General features: G+C 40.7%; 1 protein-coding gene across 1 annotated transcript in view; it reads right to left on the bottom strand.

Annotated features, from left to right (window-relative positions):
- RAB3C (RAB3C, member RAS oncogene family) overlaps window positions 1-3,350 on the bottom strand; it is a 139,440-nt gene extending 136,090 nt beyond the window's left edge. The window contains exon 1 of the mRNA XM_040542114.1: window positions 3,233-3,350. Within this exon, the coding sequence (XP_040398048.1) occupies window positions 3,233-3,256 (24 nt within the window). The 5' untranslated portion in view covers window positions 3,257-3,350. The remainder of the gene's footprint in view (window positions 1-3,232) is intronic.
- Between the last annotated feature and the right edge of the window lie 14,508 nt (window positions 3,351-17,858).

The raw sequence follows: 17,858 nt of genomic DNA, 5'->3' as shown, positions 1-17,858 counted from the left end.
CTTGCTCTGTGGACTCAGTGGCTTGGTATAGGCCAGTGCTTCTAGTCTGAACCAAGAATAATCTAATAATTTTGCTAAGTGATAGGAGATGAATTGCCTTGATAAATTCTGCATCTAATAGCTCTGATTTGTCTTTTTTCATCATATTTTTATAACCTCTTAAATGTCTGGAAATGCCCTTTTTGCTTGCTGTTGCTCTTCTCCATTGAGTTTGGATGTATCTGTTATCAACCATTTTTGTCTGGGCATGACCATACCCAGTGACAACTGGATACAGAAAAATCAGAAGAAAATGTTCTCATTTATTTCCTTGGCAAAGCATCAGAAATGCTTATATTGTCTTTACAGATTATTTATCATTCCCTATTATTCCCTCACCTCTATGGCATTAGTAACCTGCGAAATTATTTGCCCCAGCAAGTGAAAGAGAGGGTCTGTATAGTTCTGGAATTTTCTACAAACTGCCACCAGTAATGCCCATATGCTGTAATAAATGCTAAGAACAGGTTACCCAACTCACGTTCCAACTTTTTGATTTTTGCAAAGTGCAGGAATTTGGAAAATGTGCATGGTACAAGCAGAAAAAGAGTGAAGCTTGAAGAGAGTGAATCGATGTGTGAATAACAGAGAATTTCCCATTGAATTTTCATTTTTCAGAGTACCGTCAAGGCCCTAGGGGAAACTACTGAGAGATGCACAGACATTTCAAGTAATTCAGACCAATTATTAAAAGAACACACAGAAACCGTACATACATCTGTGTTTCACAGAAAGAAAAATAAATAAATAAAACAAGTTCACTGCTTTTGACTTAAAACAAAGCCCTCTCCGTGGCCATGAGTACTATTCAGATTTACAACTTTCTTTTGAAAACATGACTAGAAATGAAAAGTCACAAACTCTGACCCAGATCCAGTAATATCTGGCAGTTGACAATAGCCAATTTTTGCACTGGGTAACTTCCTCTCTGAAAGAATTCTTTAAGCCGCCTTTCTGGTAATTTTTGGCCTTTCTCGTCCACAGAGAAAGGGCATGAGCCTGAGATTCAAACAAAGAACTCATAAGCATAGGAAGACTGCCACTGCACGGGCCCTTTTTCTTATCCTTCTAAAACATTTTAACTTCTTAGTTTTCTTTTTAATTACTGATTGACGGAAATGGAAAAAATAATGCTTACACATTCCTCTGACCTGTTTCCATTGTGATCAAAAGATATGTACTTGATCACTCATTCTGTTGTTCTACAATTCAGAGAGATGTTAGCTCTAGAACAGACTGTTCCATAAAGCTGTAGTGTACAAACGAGCAACTACACTTGTTTCATGTAATAGGAAATCAGATAGCTAAAAGAGAGAAATCAGGCAATTAGTTCTGCCAGTTCTAAACCACATTTGAACAAGGACCAACCATACTGGCCCAATGTGGGAAAAAGAGAAGATGATTAGGAAGAGGACCCCAAAATACAATATTGTTTTGTTTGAATCTTTAATAAGAAAAATATGCAAATACAAAGGGAATGGTGCAAGCAGAAGAAAAAAATCCAGAAATTACAAAAGGAAATCAAACCTCATCTACCAGCATTTTCACGTCTTGGAAAAATCCAGATTTTTTTATTATAATTTTGGATCCAATAAGTTTAAAAATGGACACTGCTTGGCTGTATCACCAGCTGTGAAAAAGTGGAATTTATAGTTTTTGTGTTTTTAAAGCTCTTTGCTGTCTCTTTTTATACTAAGGCTCTGCCTTCTGCTGTCTTTTATTCAATTACATTAAACAATAATTCCATTTGTAGTGATAATCAGATATAAAAAACAAGCAGCAGTTTTCTTATCAGAAAAATATATATCAAGTACATATATTTTTCTAACTAGACATTGCTTTCCTCAGACTTTATTTTAATGTACCATCATCTTGTTTCCACAAGTACGTAACAGTGCCAGTTAATTCAACACCTGTCAAATGTCAAATGCAAGTGACCAATCTGTATTTTTCATCCTTTACTAGCAAAATCTGCTTTTTATGAAAGGCCCTCCAAAGCCAATACATGCTAAACATGCCCTTAATATCTCAATAAGCATGTGTAAATAAAAGGCAAACGCTACACAAATATTCCCAACACATGTGTGTAGCATGCAGAACTAGGCATTTAAAAAGCACCCTAATTATTGCTGTTCTTCAACCAGAAAACTGAAAGACATTTTTACTGAAGAGTGGCTATTTCTAGTGCACCGCTTTGGTTGAAAGGTTTCAGCATGTGACATCCAAGCAATTGCTCTGCAAAAGATTTATGAGATTATCATTCTCTGTCCAAAGTCACAGAAACCCAACGCCACATCTGTGTAACTTAAGATTTCAGACGTCTTTTTGAGCATGCATATTGAAGAGGTTGCAGATCCTCCCTTCAAGCTGATATTCTATTACTGCCGGAGCAGATATCCAGCATGAAAAATATTAGCTAACAGGGCTGCAGTTCATAACTTAAATCACTGCTGACTGCGAAAGTGCTCTTTGCATTGTACAAAAACAGCGGGATTGATTGTTACCAATCCACCAGCAACACGACTGATCTTCTATTAAAAAACAGTCATGTGTTCGAGCGAGTAGCCCGGGGCCCCCAGAACCCCTGCAAGACATTATGAAACGGGCCCCAAGGAATAGCTGGCGCACAGTTGGCCACACAGTGTAAACTGTTTTGAAACAACTACCCAGAAACTGCCCAAAGCCGCACGCAGTGTTACTAGTGCCCGTACACGATTTGTTTCTCTCGTGCTACGGGGCACTATGCTTTCCCATATGCGAAATGGTTGAAAAGGGGCCACCTCTTCGCTGCTCCCAGCCCTCGCACCGAGCCACCTTCTCCCGGTGCAGGTGAATAACTGCTCCTGGAGCAAACTGGCGGAGGGGACACCTCGCCAACGTCCCGCATGGCCAGACAGGATCCCGTAACGCCCCATCCCCAAAAACTGGCACCCACTCCAGGAGCCGCCACCAACGTCCAGGGGCGTGAAGAATGTCGTCGGGGCCCCATGTGCTCACCCCACCGAGACCCGACACCCACACGTGGACGCTGGTGGTGTGCGAGGCCCCGCTGCCCTCCTTCCCCCCCGGGACAGCGGGACGAGGGTCGCAGCGAGCCCCCCGCCCCACGGCGTGCTGCCGGCTTCCCCGGCCCCACGGGGGTCCCCACACGTCCCCCGGGGACCCGTGCCCGCCGCCCCCCGTCCCCACCGACCTGCACGGGCGCTTCGTGCCTCATGGCCGGGCGCGGCCACAGCTCGCCCCGCTGCCGCTGCCGCTCCCGCCCGCCGCCCGCCCGGGCTCTGCCGGCGAGCCCGCCCCGCGATCAGCACCGGAGCTGTCCCCGCTCCTCCCTCCACACCGCCCCTACCGTCCCTCTCCCCCAGCACCCCTCCGGGAAGTGTAGTCCCCGCCGCACCGCTCCCCAGCGCCCGCCGCCGGCATGCCGGAGGCGAAGGACTGCAACTCCCGCCATGCTCCGCGCTGAGGTGGAGAGCAGGGAGGGAGCCCCGGAGCGGCTGCCGGGGGAGGCTCGGCCTGGCGGGCACCGCTGTCGTGCCGTGCGGCAGGGGGCGACCGTGCGGCCGGTGACGACCCGCTGCCGCTTGCTCCGGGCGTCGACGCTGCGGCCCCGGCTTCGGGCAAGGCGGTCCCTGCGTGTAGCGACCGCAGGCGGTGCGGTGTGGGTCAGGATCAGCCCCGGGGCTCCTCCGTTTTCTGCTCTGCGTTCAGCCGTTGTCTTTCTTGGCTTTGGTTTTCGCAGGGCTTTGAGGAATGGTCACGCCGCCGTGACATCGCAGCGGCCCCGCTTTGAGATGGCAGCCATGGTTCGGCGTGGTGGCATGTGCTTCTGCGGGGGTACCATGGTCGTCCCAGACGTCGCCAAAAAAGCAACACGCCTTCTGCATTTGTCCCCAGACCTGTCTTTGTTGTCCAAGATGTTTTAAGCATCTTTCTCAGCTTTTTTTTTTTTTTTCCATATCCCTGTCCTCTACTGCCAAGTCCATAGTTATCATGAGCCCAATTGTATAGGGCCCATACAGGTAGGAAAGTGTGTGATCAGTTTGGTATTCGGATTTAAGATTTGGTTTGTTCCCGGCTGCTGAAGCATGAAGATGAAACATAGGTGTGACCAGCGAATGGAAGCAGTTTGGGAAGTTTGCCGCAGGTTGGACATTGCCAGGACAGAGAAGAAGGCAAGTGGGGTGGCCAAGGCGGTGTGGAAGCCGGTCTGTCTAAGTGTCACCCACTGCTGTGTATGTGGTCCATGTTGCATAAAGTAAATCACCTGTAGGAGTTGTAACATATGCAAATTGTTTGTATAAAGATAGGAGTACAGACTAAAGTGTATATCAGACATTTTGTTTTCATAAAATGAAAGTAATTCATGAAAAATTAAATTACTTTTTTTTCTACATAAAATGAAAAGTAATTTCATTTTATCATTGCAGGTTTTTAATTTCAGTGACAGATATCTAAAGCTAATTCATTATAACATGAAAAGAGGAATTAAGTGGTGATGTGGGGTTTTAGGTCTTTTTTCCAAAACCACGATGTATTCTGTTATGCATGTTTTCATTTGAGTCTTCTGTCCTGTGCAAAACACTTCATGTTTCTCTTTCTGTCACTGTGGGCATGAAAACATAATGAATTTGCTCAATGCTTACATTTTGAACCTCTGTGTGTGTGCATGCATGAATGTGTTATGGGCTGGATTTTTTATGTGTGAGTTTTATTGTCTCTATTGATTTTAGGTGAATACATACCAAAAAAAATATTGGATAGCAACCCATTCCCCGCTGAAAACAGAGCATGTTATATTTGTTTTGTTTTTCAAAAAGTATAAATACATTATACAGTCTTGAATATCATAAACTGTAACTTTCCATAAAGCAATTCTTATTTGGGAATGGCATTTTAAATCTTAGCTGAATAGATATTTGAAGCAGTAGATTCAAATATTCAGAGAAGCTTTTGATTATAGAATTTAGAAAGCAGATACTCTGAATTCTATTAAACTTTATAAGTGGATTTACTGCAGATACTGTATTAGAAATTGCAAGACTTAAATGATGCTCAGTTCCTAGATGCATCCCAAGACAAAGATCTTCCACATCTTTTTGCTATATTGGCATTTATCTTAGCATTGAAGTCTCCACTCAATCTCTCACCTAAAATTTCTGTACAGGAAACTTAACAAGATAAAGCAGGATTATTTTTTAGGTTTTCATATGTCCTCCTTCAAAGTATTAGGTTATCTTTTTTTTTTTTTTTTTATGAAAACTAAAAAAGTTAAACAGCTTTTCTACATAAACAATAGTGTTCTGTTTCTTTAATTTTTAAAAGGGATAAAAGCTTAAGAAATAGTGCTGGAATTGTATTCCATGTGGTTGCAGAGATGATACTTTTTTTTTTTTTTTTTAATTACTCAGGTTTTGCTTATTATTATTAACTTTGAACTCGTCTTTTTGACTTCTTCACAGACTTCTGCAGATGGCATGGGAAAGAAATGGGCCAGAATTAAATAATCTAGTCCTATACACAACTAACATTTTCTTCTTCAAACATGCCAATCCAGTGATATGCCTTGACAATATTCCTGAATACTTTGTCCACAGAGCACTGTTTTTGTGGGGCTGGAATTTCTGTTGGTTACTAATCACTGTTTTACAGCATGTTAACATGGTTGGAACATGGTGTGCTTAAAGCCCTCTTTTGTGCATAATTACTGTAAACTAGCTGTTTTCACAAGATGCTAACATACGAAGGACCCAGTTTAGTAAAATACCTAATTCTTTTAATCAGGAGTGCTGCTAATCTAAGAAAATACTGCAAAAGTAGACATTAACAACAGTTAATGTTTTTGATGACTGCTTTGATTATGCTACTTCTTTTGCACTTGCTAACACTCACAAGAGTGAATATTTTTTTCATAACAAAGGCTGTATCATGGATACACCAAAAAAGTTATTATTTAGTAAATTAGACTATAGAATGTTCCTATAATGTTCTTATTCTTTGAGTGATGGCACATAATCGTTCAGATAACATAAGTCATCACAAAAGCTAACCTACAATTAGCAAGCTGTCTGTGAGTTGGCTAGTACTTATTTAGATGTAGAACAATGTTACTTTAGTATGTTTTTCTGTTTTCATAACAGTTTTTTTTTTCCCCTTAAACACTTATTTTATAGTATGCAGAAGATAAGAAGTAACTTTCAGGACTGCATACTAAATACGAGACATCTTTTATTAACAATGGCATCAGGAGACAGCTGTTTTGTGTCAAACTGAGTTGTTTTGGATGAGTGAATTCTGGAATGATGGACACATTGTTAACAATGCTGTTTCTCAATTCCTCACTAGAGGCCTATGTAACTAAAGATAATATAAATGCAATACAACTTTTATTTCACAAGTTCAATTCATGCATTGGAAGCAAATGTTTTCTGTGCTTTCTAAGTCTAGGCCATCCTATAAAATTAATAAGTAAGATTCAGAAGTAGAAGAAACATATGCTAAGAGGGAGAGAAATAAGGCAAAGAGAGTTAACTAGTAATATTGTTCACCTCTCATTTTTAGATCTAAATACAAATCCTTTCACTTTGTGACTTAAGAAAATAAAGTTTCCTGGTAGGTACAAAATGGCAGTCCTTTTAAAGTATCTGTAGATCTTGACAATGTTTTTTTTCTCATTTTCTCTTCCTTAATGTCAAACACCTTTCTTTTTTTCCCCTGACCTTTTTGAACACAGTATTTCTTTTACTCAGGCATGCTGTTTGACTTATCCTGGGGTTGGACTTTGGATGCAGAGAAAAGGAAAAAAAAGAGAGAGAGAGACATGGGTCTTACACAAAACAATAGATGTTGTTCACTTTGACTTAATCTATCATGTTTGCAAGTTTGGCTTATGCTTGTGAAATGTAAAAATTTTAGCAAAAGATCTCAGGAATGTTTCTTTCCAGTGAGGGTTTTTAACATTTAAAATCTGCCTCAATTACAGATCTCAGATGCACACCAACTGTAAAAAATCTGTAGGGACTTGTAGTTACACTAGAAGACAGGTAAACTAAACAGAACCTTGTCAGGTAGTATAAGATGGCAGTTGTTATATTTGCAACAGATGAAGATGCTTCACCACTGTATAGATGCCTGATTTGGTGACCTTGGCAGATTCTGCAAGTCCCTAAAATCCCAACAGACAAGACACATGTCAGGCCACATGACAGCATACTGCTGATGCATGAACTGGAGGTGCCACAGTAGGGAATGAAAAAGCGGTAGCTGAAAGAGCAGATCTGATTCTCAGCACATGAGAATTGACAGGTCAGCATTATAATGAAAGGTAAGTAAATGGTTCCTGTCAGTGAAATTTCTTTTTCTTCTTTTTGTCAGTATAGAAGGTACAATCAATCTGTTCCATGTTAAACTTTGCAGCCACTAAAACTGCAACACAGAACTGAAATGCAGCTTTTTATTCTGTGGCTAAGGGACCAGCATAAATAACTGCAGTTCTGCTGCTGATGGAAATGAGCACTGGGGTAATCTGTCTTTGCACTGCAGTTGCCATGGCTACTGGGTCACAGCACTAGATATGCTGTCACGTTTCCTGCATCCTCATGTACTGCACTCAATGGTCTTGTTGGAAAAGAGAAAAGGGAAAACTTGCACTGTATTTTTCATTTTCTATTGCATAGCACACTTCCATGTCTCCAGTAAGCTCACCCTGGTCCATGGAGATCAAACAGGAGTTTCATACAGGTAAGAGCCTTTGTCCTGGGGCCGCAGAAAAAAGCCTCTTAACCCCTGACTCCAGTCACCACCAAGTCTGAGCACTCTCAATGCTGTGCATCTGCATGCCCAGAGACATCTGCAGGTAAGAGACAAGCTGCCACTTGGAGATGAAGGTGGGAGTACTTTTAGTCTTTCAGCTCAGTCTTTGGTTCAAACTTCTTAAATCTTAAAAACATCCACTGAGATGTGTCCTGAACAAGGGCTTTATGCTGAGTCTGCATACCATTTAAGAGGAACACCAAAGCAGTGTATATACTCATCATGATGGTTAGGCTATAATATATTTGTTATGTAATGTGTTTGCAACAAGCTTTCTATTCATGGCAAAATGTAATTATCCTAAGCTTTCTGTATTTCAGAAGAATGGTTCTTTTACTGTCCATGCATTCCTCCATACCATTTGTTTCAAGATGAGTCCTAGATGAGAGTAAGCTCTTGCAAGATAAAAGAACATGCTTTTAGTTTCTGTCAAGCATGGAAATTCTTAAACATAGCAAACAAAATACAGTTTTCTCAGATCCATAATGTATCACATCACAGTTCTAGACAGTCATTAGATGACATCGATGGCTCACAAGTGACAACAGCCAGATCAATCAGGTGACCTAGAGAAAGAGGTTCTGAGGCTACTGCTCTGGTAGGATTTCTCAGACAGTTCTTACCGTCAAATTATGTGTGTTTTGCCAAAATGTTTTTTAAAACAGCATAGCAGCAAACATCATGTAATGAATTCAGCTGTATTAAGTTCGGCAGAAAAGCCAAGGGAAGCAGCAGCTGAAGACAATGGATTTTAGGCTCTCAGACCAAGTGGGCTGCTATTTTTTCTGCTCCTGGCTGGTTGGTTGAAGAAATAATCTTACTGACTTTATCAGATATACACACCTGGAGCCCATAAAATGGAACTTCTGTGGGTGTTCTGTCATTCATTTTGCATCTGACTTGTCTGCCTTTCCTCTGTATGACGTTGCTTCCAATAAAGCCTCCAATAATTAATGCAAATGACAGATACTGCTACAGTTCACAGGTCTTTTGGAGTTCACTAGATTTCCTTTTGAAAGTTTCTGCTGCAATAACTGTAGAATGAAGAAAAAAAAGATGGGAAAAAGAAGAAACATCTAGTTAAAAGAAGTACTTGTAATCAGATTGCATATATTTCAGCCAAAAATGTAAAAAAGCTTCAGGAAGTAAGTATATTCACATCTAGCTCTAATATAATTTAAGTTTGCTTGCTTTTTCTCATCTAATAAGCATTTCAAGATAGAAACACAGTAGCTGCTAATGATATCATGGTGATTTTATCAAGTACTTCCCATGAATACTGTGCAGCTGTGCTAGAAGAGGCTACTGTGGCAGGAAACAGCCTAATAGCTATTTTTGGGTCCCTTAGCTATGCATGACTCAGGAAGAAAAAGAATCATTACTTGATTTTCTATTCTGCCTGGGTACTTAAAACACCAATCACCAGGCCTACTCAGACATCAGTCCTGTTTCATCAGGGAGATGAAGAATAAACCTCCAATGCTTAAACATAAGGATGTAATTCTGTGAGATGCTGATCCCCTGTAGATCTCATTACCTTTGAGTTAGAGGTATCCACCTTCTCTCAGGTCTGAGATCTTAAGTTGAAATTCAGATCCGAGGAAGGTGCTCCAACTTGGTCTTAAATGTCACGTCAACTTTGTAAACATAATTTGGAATCTCTAAACGTAGCTATGTAGCTGTTTTTTTGTTTTGTTTTGTTTTGTTTTGTTTTTCAACAAAGGTTGAGTGGTCGACAGCTTCCAAACATGATTAATGAGATATTATCTTCCTCTGTGTTACTCCACATTTGCGTACTTGAATGTCTTCCTTGTTTTGTATATAGTATGTTATCATGCCTGGAAGCTGGTAGTAGTCCCTCCATTATTTGCTATTAAAAGAGAACTTTCTACCTGTTTCAGAGAAACTCGCCTTTATTATCTGCCATTGTCTCTTAAACTTGTTTTGAAAAGCACTGGGGAGTTGTGTCCTTTATGAGTATGTCCATATTTTGAATGTCTGTTTCCGTCTGTTGCTTGTGCTCATTGCAAAATTGTACACCCTGCCAAAATAACAAATGAATCTGAACATTTGAACCTAAGGGAGAGTTCAGCCATAGTTACATGGTTTAGTGCATTTTCCTATGAATCCCAGGGGCACACTCAGTTGGCATGCAGGTTTTAGGGTGCAGAGGAAGTGATCAAGAAGTGAATTATGCTGTTTAGGTATATCTGTTCCAAGTGCTACAAAACACAGAATATGTAGAAAACAAGCCCGGCAGGCAGAGAAAGGTGGGGTACAGTGGGTCAATGTTTTGCAAGAGAACCAATTCTGCCACCATGACTTCTGCATAAAGACTGTTGACATAGTCTACCTAGACTTCAGCAAGGCCTTTGACACGGTCTCCCACAGTATTCTCCTGAAGAAGCTGGCAGCCCATGGCTTGGACAGGTACACACTTTGCTGGGTTAAAAAAGGGCTGGACGGCCGGGCCCAAACAGTAGTGGTGAACACAGTTAAATCCAGCTGGCGACTGGTCACCAATGGTGTTCCTCAGGGGTCGGTGTTGGGGCCCATTCTCTTTAACATCTTCACTGATGATTTGGATGAGGGAATTTAGTGTACAGTACCTTTGCAGACAACAAGATGGGGGGAAGTGTTGATCTGCTGGAGGGTAGGAAGGCCCTGCAGAGGGACCTGGACAGGATGGGTCGATGGGCAGAGGCCAATGGGATGAGGTTCAACATGGCTAAGTGTCAGGTCCTGCACTTTGGCCACAACAACCCCATGCAGCGCTACAGGCTTGAGGCAGAATGGCTCGAAAGCTGTGCAGAGGAAAAGGATCTTGGGGTATTGGTCGATGCTCACCTGAACATGAGCTGGCAGAGTGCCCAGGTGGCCAAGAAGGCCGACGGCATCCTGGCTTGTATCAGGAATAGTGTAGCCAGCAGGACCAGGGAGGTGATCATCCCCCTGTACTCAGCTCTGGTGAGGCCTCACCTCGAGTACTGTGTTCAGTTTTGGGCCCCTCACTACAAGAAGGACATCGAGGCCCTGGAGCGTGTCCAGAGCAGGGCTACGAAGCTGGTGAAGGGCCTGGAACAAAAGTCCTGTGAGGAGCTGCTGAGGGAACCAGGGTTGTTTAGTCTGGAGAAGAGGAGGCTCAGGGGAGACCTTATTGCTCTCTACGACTCCCTGAAAGGAAGGTGTGGGGAGCTGGGGGTTGGCCTCTTCTTGCAGATAACTAGTGACAGGACTAGAGGGAATGGCCTCAAGTTGTGTCAGGGAGGTTTAGGTTGGAAATTAGGAGACATTTTTTCTCAGAAAGAGTAGTCAGGCAGTGGAATGGTTTGCCCAGGGAGGTGGTGGAGTCACCATCCTTGAGGGTGTTTAAGGAAAGGTTAGTCATGGTGCTTAGGGACATGGTTTAGTGGGTGGCATTGGTAGTATGGTGATGGTTGGACCAGATGATCTTAGAGGTCTTTTCAAACATTTATGATTCTATGATAAGACACCAAGGAAAGATTGGCAGCTGACCACAGAGTCCGTAGTTAGTCTGTAGTCCATTAACTAAAAAAATAATTGTGTAATTTTAAGACATTGCGTAGAGCTGACCCATTCCCAACTAAAGCTTATAATGAGCACTCACACAAGTTTTTGCTCTACTCAGCATTAGAAACCTCCAGCAAGGAGGAGTTACATAGAGTCCTCAGGGAAGGATCCTTTATATTGCTGTGGCCATTTCTGCAGTGAAACTCCCAGCACAGTCAACTTCCATGTTTCTCCATTTGAGCATGCTTCAGTGGTGTTTTAACATCACACATATTTAGCTCTGACAAGTGCAATCAAAATACCAAGCTTATATTCTGGAAGAATAAATGTCATCTGGAAATTTATTTGAAAGTAGGTTTTTGTTCTGCCTTTACTGCCGATATGTTAGGTGGCTTCAAGGAAGTCTCTTTGCTTCCTCTTCCTTTTCTGTAAAATGTGATAATATTTTTATCTCAGGTTTTAACTGATGCAAATTTGAGGGGTGTAAGGGAGGAAACAGCAGTTGGGAGGAGGAAAAAAAATCTTGAGGAAATTTATTAATTTACTATAGTATTCAAAAATGCGATTAATATGCTCCAGTAAAAGAGAAATACTTATCAAATAAGGACAAAAATAGTAATAATAAAAAAGTCAATTCATTCCTGAAGCAGCACCTACCTTTACACTTTCTGAGCCAACGGAAACTATTTCTATAATCGTAAAACTATACTATATATAGTATGTATATATATACTGATATACATATATATATATACATATCAGGAGCTTGTTCCTATATTTCTGGTTACTATATCAAAATGCAGAGAAATGAGAATTAATGTTGCACTGGCAACAAATTACAATCTTCCTGTGGATTTGTTAATGTAATTTGCAATTGTTCTGCAGGTAACATGCACAGATGGCATTCTGCCAGTTCATAGAACTTCAGTCCAAACATTCCTTCAGGAAAATGCAACATTCTAGAAAATGTTTTATGTTATGTTCTTTAATATTTCTCAAAGTCTCACTACTAGCTTTGCATAGCAGAAGTAAAACAAAAGTCTCCATGGTACAGACAGTTTCAAAATCATCTACTGAGATGTTCTGATTAGTTTACACTTGAATCAGCAGGGTCTGATGTTTTGTGTGGTTGGTTTTTTTTGTTGTTTTGTTGTTGTTGTTGTTGTTGTTGCTGTTTTCTAGTTTATGAATGATTCTCTATGTTCTTGGAATAGGTGCATTCATAAGAAATTATTTACTTTTAGCTGTACATGTTTATTATATTATTATTCTCATCTAGTTAGAAATGCGACACAAGGTCATATGGCTCTAGATTCAAGTACATGAAATGTAGATTTGTAGTTTTTAATCTCATTTGTCTCTAGGATTTCCTTCATAATTACTCATTCATTAGCCTTGTAAAGTAAAACATAAGTACTGCCATAATGTCAACCTCTTTGTATTCATCCAGTGTCCCAGATCATTTCAGCTCTATGACAGCTACTGAAATATATGACAAGTTCAGTCAACTAACAGTGGTAATAAACACCCTGGTTAAAGACATACAGACAAAGCATTATGTCAAGAACTCTACCATTCAACATATTTAATATTTTTAAATATACTTTTTAAGTTTAACAAAAGCAAATGCCAGATTCAGCATGTGGGATGGGGCAACCCTGGCTATACATACAGACTGGGGGATGAGAGGCTGGATAGCAGCCCTGCAGAAAGGGGTCTGAGGGTTCTGGTCGATGGTAAGTTGAACATGAGCCACCAGTGTGCCCTGGCAGCCAGGAGGGCCATTCATACCCTTGAGCGCATCAGGCACGGTATTGCTAGCCAGTCTAGGGAGGGATTGTCCTGCTCTGCTCTGTGCTGGTGTGGCCTCACCTCGAGTACTGTGTGCAGTTTTGGGCAACACAATATAAAAAGGGTATAAAACTATTATTGTCCAAAGAAGGGCTATGAACATGACAAAAGGTCTAGAGGGCAAGATGTATGAGGAGCAGCCAAGGTCCCTTGGTTTGTTCAGCCCAGAGCGGAGCAGGCTGAGGGGAGGCCTCATGGCGGCCTGCAGCTCCCTCACGAGGGGAGTGGAGGGGCAGGCGCTGAGCTCTGTGCCCTGGGGACAGCGACAAGACCCGAGGGAACTGCATGGAGCTGGGACAGGGGAGGGTCAGGCTGGATGTTAGGAAAAGGGTCTTCACCCAGAGCGTGGTTGGGCACTGGATCAGGTTCCTCAGGGCAGTGGTCATGGCACTGAGCTGCTGGAGTTCAAGAAGTGTTTGGACAATGCTCTCAAACTCTTAGTCTCATTTTTGGGTGGTTCTGTGTGGAGCGAGGAGTTGGACTCGATGATCTTTGTGGGTCCCTTCTAACTTAGGATATTCTATATTTCTATGATTCTATGATTTTTAAGATAGCCAGAGCTGCAGTGTAAGGCATCACTAAAGAGAGAGAATATGTGTTTATTGTAGAAACATATTCTGTATCTTTCATGTATGGGTCATGTGGCATCAGACCTCTGAACTCTAAGAGCTTGCAAGAAGTGAGGACGAAGACTTTCTCTGAACTGAGTTCAAGAAAGAAGTCCTCTGTTAGACCCAGGTGGCCTTTTTCTGGGCTAAAGGAACTTAAAGACAAAGCTGTATATTTTTGGTTTTGAATTAGAATCATGGAATTGTTCAAGTTGGAAAAGACCTCTAAGATCATCTAGTCCAACCTTTAATGTAGTACTAAAGTCCACCATTAAACCATGCTACTAAGTTCTAAATCTACACATCTTTTGAAGACCTCCAGGGATGGTGACTCAACCACTTCCCTGGGCAACCTATTCCAATGCCACACAACACTTTCATTAAAAAAAATTCTCCTAATTCTAGCCTAAACCTCTTCTGGCTCAACTTGAGGCTATTTCCCCTCATCAGTATGACTAAGAATTATCTTCAACTGGCATTAAATAAAGGAATATCTGGAATGTAAATATAAGGCTGAAATTTTAGTCCTACTGAAGTTACAAGGGGAGCTTGTCTTCTTCACTTCAGCAAAGTAATTTTTGTTATTGGTGGTGGTAGTAGAGGTTTTTTTACAAGTGTTGTATACTATCCGTTTGTGCTAACATGCAATCAGTCTATGGCAGATTAGTTAAATGAATTACCTTTTGCACTAATTCCTAGTGTCTTAAACATTTTTATTTGAAAGGTCTAGTATCAAAAACTCAGAGTTTAGCTAGAGTATAACTATGCAGAATATTTGTTTTCTGTGTCTCTTTTGAACCTTTTGATTTCATTTATTCTGGGAATAATGAGATGACTGTACATATTTCTGCCTGAGACTCACATTCATGTGTATTTCACCATACTGTAGATGCTTTTTGAGTTTTCTAGCATGTCCGTCGCAAATGTGAACTGTTTCAGTGCATGAACAATCAGTTTTACACGGGTAACAAACATGATATTGGTTCCTAACAGCAATGCATCAGGAAATGAAGATAAATGCCAGCAGGAGCTTCAATTACACAGAAGAAAAGCAGATGTATTGATCCATACACCGTGCTTGTTGAGCAGCTCTTGAGTCAGCCATGACACATGGTGTTCAGGAGGCTGGCTACTCTGGCTTCAGAATCAAGGCATATTACAAATATGTCACCTGTTCCACTTCTTCAGTAGAAACTTATTGCATATTCTATTTGACCTGCAGCAACAGTACTTACCACTATGACAACCCTGTTTCCACAGGAAAGAATTTCAAGAAGCCTACCGCAGCTTAGGCAAGTGTACTCTTGCTGTGCCCAGGCTCAAATACTAATACTAATGCCCTCTCCTTCACAACGTTTTTCCATGATAGAAGAAATCTGGTTACCCGCTATGCACTTTGTTTTGTTCCTGAATGTTTTAGCTATCTGAAGTGGTCTGCTTTTCACAAGCAGACCACGATTCTGTCCTTCAGGGTTTCAGTATGCAATCTAACAATATTTCTGGCTCTGGGCAGCGTAGGTAATCTTGTTGAGTGCGTCTAGTAAGAAAGGACACTTCCCAGCTGAATATGAAAGTGCATTTCTTTACTGTGAGGGTGACAGAGCACTGGAACAGGTTGCCCAGAGTGGTTGTGGAGTCTCCTTCTCTGGAGATATTCAAAACCCAGCTGGACACCATCCTGTGCAATGTGCTCTGGGTGACCCTGCTTGGCAGGGAAGTTGGACTAGAGAATCTTCAGAGGTCCCTTCCAACCTCAACCATTCTGTGATTCTGTGATCTTAAAGCAGTACAGTTGACAAAGGGAAGAATGAATTACTGCTGTCCTCCAGCAGTTTGAATGTGTATGGTGTTTAATTCATGGTCTCTTAAATTTTCCCCATGATTTTCTCCAGGCGTTCTCTCCCTAATTACCATTTTTAGCTGGTTCTTGGAAAAAGTACTGAGAATAGACAGAAATTCTGAAAGCATCTTCAATGTGGAAGATTTTTCTATGTGATAACCAGAATTGCATATAGATCACACATACTTTTTTTGTTTGTTTAACAGATGCAGTAGAGGTTTCCAGTTACATTTATATTGCATATCTCTGTATTTTAGATATCAATTTAAATAACAGAGGTCAAAGTTAGCAGCTGTCTGTTATATAGTAGCTGTTATACACTCTATTACACTAGTACATATACTGTATTTATTCTGATGTAGATTGTAGCATCCATCCTAAAATCAGAGGTAGAAAAGGCAGTTAGCTAATTACTCATAGCTAATTTTCCTATTGATAATTATATAGGTATCTTGTAGATCCATTACAATCCCGACTACTTGAAGACAAGATTATCAAACATTGAAGAGTATCAAAAATGTTATCTTGCACACAGAAAGCAATAAGTTCTTTTAGAACTCTGTGTTTCAGGATAACAATGCTTATGCTAGTTTAATAAAATGCAAGTTTTAGCATCAAGTCAGTAATATTTTTCAAAGTAAATATGTAGGTATCATAAGATATTTCCTATTCATTGGCTGATATTTGTGATAGAATTGAACAGAGACAATATCATTAACTATGTATAATTTACATTGACTTGATTTTAAAGCAGGATAATTAATTACTGGATATGAAAGTTAAGTATATGTTTCCCTTTTAGAGCTATTTTGGCTAAGATTATAATTATAGATGATTAATGAAAGAGGTATTCATTTGAGGTCAGAGTCAAGTCATTACACTTTGATAAACATGTAAGTGCTGTCAATATATTTTGTAGATGAAATGAAATTGTTGTGAAAAATGGATGTTGAAGATAAGTTAAGGCTCTTGGACAGATTGCAGGAAGACTGAGTTTCTTTAGGATGCTTTGAAACACAATCTTTGTCCTCCACATACCCTTCCTGCCAACCTTTTCTCAGGACCCTAGTAAGGGCTGATGTCACATCTGAGCTGACTAATGTCGTGATACATCTCTTTCAAGCTGCTCTCTCAGACTCTTATTACTCCATTTCCTCTACCATATCTTTCTGCGTTTTCTACTAGAAAACATTTGTATTTACTTTCAAATGAGTTCTGGAAAAGCTACTAAAGTTCCTTCTCAAAGATTTTTCTCTGAAAATAAATGAATAAGTAAATAAATAAATAAAACAGCATAGAGCTCCTCAACCACAAAAGAAATCAGAAATGGGCAGTGCTGGATCATGTGTGCTGCCTCTCTTTAAATGCTCTCACCCAGCAGGAAATGAGAAAGTAGCTTAATACTACCATTCCCGAACACTGTGGGATATTTGTCTGAATCTGCTTTACCTTAACTGTCAGCAAGCTACCAAGCAAGGTCATGACTGCATCCACCACTAATTCAGCACTAAGCAATCGGAATTGACTTACCACGTGTAATTAAGTCCAGGATATATATTTAAGTTATCTGTAATGTGCCTTCTATGGCTGCTATTCAGCCTCACATATCTGTATCTCTTCTAGCAGACCCTGTGGTAACTGATAGAGGGAAATTGGTTGGAACAGTGAACAAGAAAATAATAAGCAGCTAAACTAAGCTCTTGGATTGTGTAAACAGATACAATTTATGCCATTGCAAAATTTCCCCTGCTGAGTGTTTCTCCTCCTGAAACTGAGATAAATGAAGATAAAATTCTATGAGTATTGTAGTCTTATTATCCCTCAGTGATGGCCCCCTTCTCTGTCTTCTCCCTAGGTCCCTGAACTCACTGTTCAAATGCTGTGTAACACTAATTAGCAGATTTCAATTTGCCACTTTGCTCTTTTTACATTTTTCCACCCAAAGACTCCTGCCTGTCTCAGCTGGGCCTTCCCTCAACTTTGGACTGTGAAGTTGAACCTAACATTGAAGGTTTTGCAATTTGCAGGCTGACCCTAGCCTTTTGAGAGTTAGTCTTGCATACTTAAAAGGATCAGACTTTCCCTTCTTTGGACTAAGCTAACTGGAACTTTAAAAATAATTTGCACCATTTCCTCACACCATTTGTTTGCTCTTTGGCCAGCAGAGACTATTCCAG

Source organism: Cygnus olor, chromosome Z, assembly GCF_009769625.2.
Source record: "Cygnus olor isolate bCygOlo1 chromosome Z, bCygOlo1.pri.v2, whole genome shotgun sequence".
In the NCBI taxonomy this organism is placed as follows: Eukaryota; Metazoa; Chordata; class Aves; order Anseriformes; family Anatidae; genus Cygnus; species Cygnus olor.
The sequence above is the reverse complement of the archived record's forward strand: the minus strand, read 5'-3'. Positions and strand labels throughout refer to the sequence as shown.